The sequence below is a fragment of the Zingiber officinale genome, chromosome 2A, assembly GCF_018446385.1.
Source record: "Zingiber officinale cultivar Zhangliang chromosome 2A, Zo_v1.1, whole genome shotgun sequence".
NCBI classification, from domain to species: Eukaryota; Viridiplantae; Streptophyta; class Magnoliopsida; order Zingiberales; family Zingiberaceae; genus Zingiber; species Zingiber officinale.
The window spans coordinates 69,132,763-69,142,072 of NC_055988.1; the positions used below are offsets into that span (position 1 = coordinate 69,132,763).

The 9,310-nt window shown below is 42.0% G+C and overlaps 1 protein-coding gene across 1 annotated transcript; it reads right to left on the bottom strand.

Annotated features, from left to right (window-relative positions):
- Window positions 1-1,910: 1,910 nt before the first annotated feature.
- On the bottom strand, window positions 1,911-2,952 carry LOC122039692 (early nodulin-like protein 1). Its single transcript, XM_042599173.1, has 2 exons — window positions 2,677-2,952; window positions 1,911-2,607 (listed from the first exon to the last, which is right to left on the bottom strand). Exons 1-2 carry the CDS (start codon window positions 2,837-2,839, stop codon window positions 2,057-2,059), a joined length of 714 nt encoding a protein of 237 aa, XP_042455107.1. The 5' UTR covers window positions 2,840-2,952; the 3' UTR covers window positions 1,911-2,056.
- Window positions 2,953-9,310: the final 6,358 nt, after the last annotated feature.

The window sequence follows — 9,310 nt, forward strand, 5'->3', positions numbered from 1 at the left end:
ATATGTTATTTGTTTGCTTGTATGTGGATGACTTAATTTTTACAGGGAATAATCCAAAGCTGTTTAAAGATTTTAAGAGAGCTATGACAAAGGAGTTTGAGATGACGGATATTGGCATAATATCCTACTATCTTGGGATTGAAGTGAAGCAACGAGATGATGTCATATTTATTTCTCAAGAAGGATATGCTAAAGAAATTCTCAAGAAGTTTGATATAAAAAATTGCAAGCCGGTCAAGACACCTGTGGAGTGTGGAATCAAGCCACATATGAATCAAGATAGTGAAAAAGTTGATCCAACTTTATTCAAGAGTCTTGTTGGAAGCTTGAGGTATCTAACATGTACTAGACCGGATATTCTTTTTGGCGTTGGACTTGTGAGTCGTTACATGGAAGCTCCTACTACTTCACATTTGAAAATTGCCAAAAGAATTCTTCGCTACATCAAAGGTACAATTACTTATGGTATCTTGTATACTTTCTCGGACGACTTTATGCTTGTTGGCTATTGTGATAATGATTGGGCCGGTGATATTGATAGTCGAAAAAGTACTACTGGGTTTGTTTTCTTTATGGGAAATTCAGCTTTTACTTGGAATTCTAAGAAGCAACCTATTGTGACTCTTTCTACTTGTGAGGCGGAGTATGTAGCTGCTACTTCTTGTGTTTGTCATGCTATTTGGCTAAGGAGTTTGTTGAAAGAATTGAATCTGTCACAAGAAGATCTGACGGAAATTTATGTTGATAATCCGGTGTTTCATGAAAGAAGCAAACATATTGATACAAGGTATCATTTTATTCGAGATTGTATATCCAAGGAAGAAGTGACGCTTGAATACATGAAGTCACAAGATCAAGTTGCCGATATCTTCATGAAACCGTTGAAATTTGATGTTTTCAAGAAGCTACGTTTTTTTCTTGGAGTAATAAATCTAGTTTAAGAGGGGATGTTGAAAATATAAACTAGATTAATTAAGTATTTAATATTGTGTGCATGAATATTGGAGGTCTTTTGGATGATTCATGAATGATTCTTTGGATGATGCATGTATGTCATTTAATATTGATTCATGTATTTATGTAGATACATCTTGGGTATACCCTATAAATACCCTATAGATTTAACAATTTAGACATGAAATGAAGAAGTAATTTCCTCCCATCTTGAGTGTTATAATTTTTTGCTCTTCATCTTCTAATAGTGTGGCCATGGCCGACCTTGAGAGCACAATGCGTGGCTGTGACTTACCTTGCGAGCACAGTGCATGGCCACGATAGACTTCGTGATTGCAAGGTGAAGTTGCAACCGACCTCACCAACACAGAACGAGGCCATGATAGGCCTCGCGAGCATAGTGCGAGGTTGCAATAGGCCTCACAAGCACAGTGTGAGGCTGTGACCGGCCTCACAAGCACAAACGCGAGGCCACAATCGGCCTCATGAGCACACGCGACCTCGGCCAGAGCTCGCTGTCTCGTCGAGGTCAAAGGGGAGAGGAAACGGGAGAATTCTACCTTGCATTAGAGAGATTGGGTCGAACAAGATCGCATCAAAGAGCACACGTAGTAGACGCTGGGAATCGAAGATGAGAGAGGAAGAGGAGAGAGCGATCGACACTCAACCCCTAAACCCTAAAATTAAAACATTAAATGGCATACCCGTAGGCCAAAAAAAGAATGAAAATGCACAGGTCCGAAGTGGATGTCTACAGAATAAAATTATTATATATATGTATATATATAGTTTTGATACATCGCACGCACACCCTACGAGTACCTTAAAAAAATTATTTTTAAATTTTTTATTTAATACTGTAACCTAACTTCTAAACATTAAATGTAAAATATGATGGGCATAACCAAAAGTTTAAAATTAAATAAATAAAAAAAATAAAAAAACCTGATATCATGCTGGCCGCGCACAATGTTAGCGCATTTGTATATATATAGACCAGTTTATATTTATTCATAATTTTCGGTTTCAAATGGAGAAAAAAAACATACAAAACCACAAAAATATAAATCACACCAATTCATATCGTCGCATAATTGATTACTCATCCAAGAATTGCACCGCCCCAAACCATGACAGCAATCGCAAACCCAACCGAAAATTTTGGACTGGCCGCAGAAGACGGAGGCGGAGTACCCCCGCCGGGGGGCAAAGGCGGAGCCAACGGTGGCACTGGCGGCGGAGTGCTCCCGCCGGGCGGCAAAGGAGACGGAGCCAACGGTGACACTGGCGGCGGAGTGCTCCCGCCGGGCGGCAAAGGAGACGGAGCCAACGGTGACACTGGCGGCGGAGTGCTCCCGCTGGGCGACAAAGGAGACGGAGCCAACGGTGGCGGTGTGGGTGACACCGGGGGAAACGCCGGCGGCGGACTGCTGTTCGTGTGGTTCCTGATGGCCAGCACCACCACCACGAGCTTCTGCCCTATGTCGCAATGCCCAGCCGCGCCGCTGATGAAGAAGAACGGTCCAGAGCGATCCAACCGGAACGACGTGCTGCCGTCGGTGAAATTCTGCCCTGGATCGGTCGCATTGCACGACCCAAAGGCCGCCTCCGTCACCACCAGCACCGAGTCATTCCCCTGCTGGTACCTGAAAACTACACGCAACACAATCCACCAAAATCAACTTACCGATCGATCAAACTCGTCACCGAAAGACTGATTACCGAGCGTGTCGTTGACTTGGAAGCGATTCCGGCCTGCCCAGCTGCCGTAGCTCTCGCGAGGGTGCTCCACCCATCCACCCCGGCCGCCGACGTAGAACACATATCCTCGGCAAGGAGAAGCGCACACCAAAGCCACCACCATTAACACCACAACTGAATCCATCAGCTAGAATTAAGGTCGCTCCAGAGATAGATTAACGATGCAATATATACACAGAGGAGGAGGAGAAGAAGAAGAAGAAGAATGGCGGTGATAATTGCAAGGAAAACGGGAAATATCTTATTCTCCTAAATGGAAAAAACAAACAAAAACAAAATCAGTTTCTATACGTTTCAGTTTGGAATCATCACCCTGATGTGATTTCCTGCTGCTGACTCAACGTTATCAGTATTGATCAATCGCACACTTGTCTAAATCTGAACTAAAAGTATTATTTTTCAGATCGGTGTTACTTGTACAAGTACTTCACATCACGATATACTATTTTAGTATGTGGGTAGAGGGCATCTGAAGCATTTCTGATCCTGAACAATTAGCTGTAAGAATGTTTGCTTCTGCTGTAAACTAAGATTTGTTGTCCACTTGTCTTTTTCTTGGGTTGAGCTGTTTATTGGTTTTGCTGTCAGCAGGTTTTTATATATTCATAATTAGTTTGTCGTAGCTGTACAAGAACTCTGGTCAGCTTCTCAGGGTGGAGACAATGAATCTGTCCATTTCTTAAACCTGGGACTTTTGACCAACTTGATTAAACATATATCACTCTCTCGCTCTCTATTGCCTCATCAACAACCTGATCTCGTACATTTGTTAAAGAAAGAGTAATTTGGGGGGAAAACAAACTGTGCTCCTAATTATCAACGGTCAAAAGCATTTTTTTTAAAGAAAAGTTAAAAAGATACCTTGTTTGTTAGTGCAATCGGTTCGGATCGAAGTTGATCAAGTTGATGTTAATTAAGTTCGAGTTAACTTGAGTTGAATTTTAATATTAGATCAATATATTTTATGGTTGAATGAAAAGTTAAATATGTTAAAATTAATCAGATGTTTAATAAAATACAGAAAGTCCAAGTGAGTTATGAATGATTGTACACTTGACAGTTAAAAGATCAATATAAATTTAGCATGAGACGAAAAGTCCAAGTGAGTTATGGGTGACTAGACACTTGGCGATCAGAAATCTAATAAAGAGTTCACATGTAAAGGGAAGTCCAAGTTGGTCATGAGGGGCTGGACACTTTACATGAGAATCGACATTCCAAGTGGGTTATGGAGGACCGGACACTTGAAGGTAACAGAAGTCTTAACATGTCAAGGTTGAATGGATATTAAGCAATATAGAAGTCTTGATAGGTCAAGGTTGATTGGATGACAGAATATAATGACAGTGATGTGCGTAGATTATATATACTTTTATGCATATTTTGATGCACATCTAATTGTATTTCATTAGCATAATTTATGTTTATTACACTCTATTTCATTATAATATTGTACTCTCATTATATTCCGTTTAGAGATATGCTCTTTGCTTGTTTTGATTGATAGAAAACAGTTTGAAGTAAAAACAGAGCAAGAGACGCACATTAGAGCAACTAGAGAAGATCAAGCTTAGGCCATGTGAAACCACATGGTCGTGTGATCTTGCTCGTGGCAAAGCAATCTTCTGCCGTGTGAACTCACACGGTCGTGCCAGACATTAAAGAGAAGAAGCCCTTGACCGTGTGAATTAACATAGCCGTGTGGACTTTCCAGAGCCAAAGCAGACTATGGCCATGTGAATCCACACTGTTGTGTGGCCCAACCAGAGAAGGAGCAAGACACGACCATGTGATCCCACACAGCTGTGTCACCCATCCAGCAAGCAAGCTGAGCACGGTCATGTGGGATCGGCATTGTTATCCCACACAATCGTGCAACTCTTCTAAAGAGAAAGAAGGATACGACCGTGTGAAATCACACTACCATATTGTAGGATCGTAAAGTGCTAGAGGGGGGTGAAAATCGCTCATGGATAATTCGTTCGTTTTGAGTAAATACGCAACGGAAAACAAGGATAGACAATGCAAACACCAAGAATTACTTGGTTCAGAGCCTGTGGTGACTCATACTCCAAGGCTCGCATATGAGAGTGCTTTCGATGGGCAATCACTAATCAATCGGAAAGATTACAAATAGAGTTTTACAAGTAAATAGAAATTTAAAGAATATCGACAACCTTGTATAAGAAAATCTTTAGTAAAACCGTCGTTGGAGCTTTTGGGCGTCGTGGAAGTGTTTTCTGAATAGCTCTAAGAAGCGAAAGTCATTCATTGTGTCGTTGTTGTGCATCTGGTAGAGACCGCCTTATATAGCCTGATGAAGGCGCCTTCAACCTCCATGGAAGACGCCTCCAACAGGGATTCTTATCCCTTCCTCATTGGAGACGATAGCTTCCGTGGCCTGCACTGTTTATCCATGTAACGACCACCCTTCTTACTACTACTACCCTCTAAGGATAACCGTTACTTAACTACTAACTCTACTTAACCGGTATGATTAAAAATCACATGGAAACCCTACCGAAAAATTTCGGCAGAGTCTCCCCTGTACCGGTGACCATATTCAACAATACATGCAATATATACTCAGCCATAAGCGGCTGGGACATATATCAATCAACCACGCAGTTAAATAAGTATCAAACACACAAATATCTACTTACTAAACTGAACTCATCCTACATGCAATCTAAACAGAATAATCTAAAATGACATGAACTTAAAATACAATTCAAATGTTTACAATAACTAAAATGCGGAAACTAAAATTAAAACTTCTTTCCTAGTCCCAAAGCTTCCATAATCCTGTCATCACACATCCTTCGAACACCTCCTTGTCGCCTTCCTTTCTATATCTTTTCCTTTCCTGTATCTGCAGTAAGAGGAAGTGAAATCTATAAGCAAAATTTGCTTAGTAAGCGCTATCTAACTCACAAAATCACGAATGTGCATGTATACGAAAAGAACTAGAAACTATATGCTCTAAAAAGAAATAAAGCATAAACATAACTGCTCATGTCAAACTAATAGCGAAGAAAAGCTAAGGAATTTACTCATGTAATTCTAATGGCTAATCATGCTGCTCATCTAATAGGCAAACATGAAAACTACTCATCCACTAGATAAACATGGTAGAATAAAGAACTAAACTTACTGATTTTTAGAACTATATGAAACTTATTTCATTTGTTCTAAACTTAATTTTTTTTAATACTTTATGTTTATGTAAAACTCGTTTTACTTGTTCAAAAACTTATACTTATAATACTTCAAAATAATAATCAACTTCTCTTGGGCCCGGTAACTGTGCTTTTACTTTTGTAACGACCCAACCCATTTGGCGGCCCTTTGGCGACCCTCGGGTCGTCGACCGTCGACCGTCGGCCGTGCCGTTACTACTATGTTATTTAAACCTAGGGACGACTATGGGAGCCCAACCCAAGGATAACTGAGAGTCCAGCACAGTGCCACTGATAAAAGTAAAATACTTGTTATTTTTTAATACTTCTATATAATGCCACGGCATTTTCTTTAGCACATTGTGTGCCAAAATCCCTAAAATCTTGACTTTGGGATCTACTTAAGGCCTTGGCCTTTTTCTTTCTTTTCTTTATCTTTCTTATACTTTTCTTAAACTCTTAAAAGAATATAGGCATGCTACAACAGGATTAAATCAAAGGAAAGAAAATCTGACTTCTATAAGCATGCTATTGTTGGAGCAATCCCAATGGTCCGCGGGACCATGTGTTTTGGTGTTTGGGCAAAGGGTTTAAGTTAGGTTTACCCTCGTTATTTGATATGTGTACTTGAGTTGTGCAGGACTGCAGGTGACACATGTGACTCAGGTTGACGGCTTCGGGTCCGATGAAGGATGGCATTGAGGACAAGCCGCGGGCTTGAATGCATCTGAGGGATCGTGGACAAGGCAGCAAGGACAAGGGCCGAGGGAAGCGACTTTGAGGCATAAGCGAAAGATGGCATTGGAGACAAGCCGCGGGCTTGGATGCATCCGAGGGACGAGAGCCAAAGGAAGTAGGCTCGAAGGCAAGAGGTCAAGGCTGCAAAGAAGAGTCAAGTGAGTCGTGAGGGTCCGAGTGCGAGTGAAATGTACTCGGGATGGGAAACCCTAAGTTTAGGGTTGTACCAGTTGACTGGTACTGGGACCAGTCGACTGGTGGTGAGCACAGAAGCATTCTGTCCCCGAAATGGCTGGGATCAGTCGACTGGTCATGGGACCAGTCGACTGATAGATAGCCGTTGGAGTGCCATTGGGCTGGCACCAGTCGACTGGTGCATGGACTAGTCGACTGGTAACGGGCAAATCAGCAAGGCTGATTTCCCCAAGCTCTATAAGAAGGAGCTTGAGATGGCCGGCCAACTTGACAAAATTAGACTTGGTTAAAGCCTAATTAGTAGTCATCTAGTGCTCTAGCAATCCAAGTGTTCTTGATCGAGTTGTGGCGAGGTTTCTCCACCGACAAGGAGGATTGTGCGAGCCAGAGTTTCCGGGGACTAATCCACCGACGGATTGAGGGATCGTCCACCTTACGGACAGCCGTAGAGTAGGAGCATCATCTCCGAACCACGTAAATCGGCGCGTGTTGGTTTGCTTGCTCTTTCTTGTTCTTTGTATTAGTATTTAGCTTTCGTATTCGTATTTGTATTCTTTGTATTCCGCTGTGATAACGAATACGTAGGAAGCAATCGATTTGGGGGTGCCATCTATCCAACCCCCCTTCAAGCCGGCCACCGATCCTCCAACAAGTGGTATCAGAGCGAGGCTGCTCTCCGTTGGACTAACCGCCGAGGAAGCAAAGATGACCGGCTTGATAGATCCGCCAAAGTTCGAAGGAGGAAGCCTATGGGACATCACCTTTTGGATGGTGAAGATGAAGAACTTCTTCGAGGCGGATTGGGACACAATGATGGTGGTGGAAGAGCCATTTGAAGTTCCGAAGGACAAGAAAGGGAAGAATCTCCGACCACGATATTGGACGGAAGAGCAAAGAACACGGTCAAAGGCAAACGATAAGGTAATATCAATTTTGGTAGATATTTTGCCTTCTAACGTATTGAGTGATGTAGGTGGATATAAGAATGCCCATGATTTGTGGAGCAAAGTAAAGAAAGTTCTAGGTAAAGAACTTATGCCTACACAAGAAGAAGAAAAATCAAAAGAAACGGATGAAGAAGCTCAAGTAGAGGAGGAGCAACCGGAAGGTGACGAGCACTCAACTTCCGAGGAGAAGGAGGAGAAGGATGAAGAAATGACATCCATTAGTGTGGATGAGGAGACATCCTCAAAGAGTGAGGAAGAATCCAAGACAAGTGAAGAAGAAGTCTTGGAAGTCAACTTAGTGAGTACCTCCACCGAAGCAAAGTCAAAAGATCACATTGTATGCTTCGGATGCAATGAGAAGGGACACTACAAGAATAGATGTCCTATGGGTAAGAAGAAGGTAACTCCTAAATCCAATCAAGTTATTTTGAATACTAACATGGGTTGTAGGAATAAAGAAGCCCAAAAGAAGGAGAAGAAATAGCACATAGTGTGCTTCACATGTGGAATGAAGGGTCACTTCCACACCAAATGCCCAAAGAAGAAGGAGCTTAAGAAGCTTGCACATTTAAAGAAATGGGAGAAGAAGAAGAGGAGCTCAAATCAAGGGGGAGCTTCAAGGGTAAGGGAGGTATACCCTAATTTGAAATATAATTCAAATTTAAATTCTTATGTTCCCATGCATGCTAGGAAAAATAATGATTATCATTATGTAGCAATGAAAAATTTTGGATTTAAATATCATGATAGGAGTCGGGTAAATGTTGATCATAACCCTAAGAGGCCTATGCATGATAGACCTAGGCAAGTTAAATTCTCATTACCTAAGGAGAAGAAGGTAATAGAGAACCAAGGCATTAATCCCAAGAAGGGGAGACATATGCCTAGAAAGTGTAGGTCTAGGAATGTCCATGGTGGACAAATTAACTCTAGGGTTAGGAACCTAGAGAAGGAGAATCAAGCTCTAAAGGGAAAGCTTGATAAGTTAGAACAATTCCTTAAGAGATTCAATGTTGGATCTAAGGAATTAAATATGGTGTTGGGTAGCCAAAAACCCAACAATGATAGATCGGGTTTGGGATACCGATATAGTCCCTCCAAGGCCAAAAGGAGACCATGTGCTAGGGTGGCACATGATCATGGCAAGGGAGAGTCCTCCAAAGCTAAGGGAAAGTCTTATGCGAGGGTTGCATATGACTATAGCAAGGAGAAGCCAATAAATGGCAAGGGAAAGCCATTTAAAAGTAAGGAAAAATTAACCAAGGACAAAGTGTCCAAGGTTAAGAAAGTTAGGTTTGTAGGCCAAGTGTCACCGGAGGTGCACTGATGTGGCCTAGTCATTGTGGATGAGTCACCTAGGGAGGTGGCTAAGGGTAAGAGCTCTAGGGGGAGCTCAAAGAGTTAATTTGGGACCCATGGCCAATGGATCTTAGGTGGGTTCTACTTGGGGGTCTAGATGAGCCATGGAGTGTGCCAAGTGGTTTAGAGACGGACTTGAGTCTCAAACCTAGGGATTTGGCACACATGGTTTGTGTT

What these genes read in the sequence shown, in the direction of transcription:
- LOC122039692 (XM_042599173.1), bottom strand. Translation starts at nt 2,839, where the DNA reads ATGGATTCAGTTGTGGTGTTAATGGTGGTGGCTTTGGTGTGCGCTTCT. An exon ending in CCAAGTCAACGACACGCTCG is followed by an intron (nt 2,608 to 2,676) that starts GTAATCAGTCTT and finishes TGTTGCGTGTAG; the next exon opens with TTTTCAGGTACCAGCAGGGG.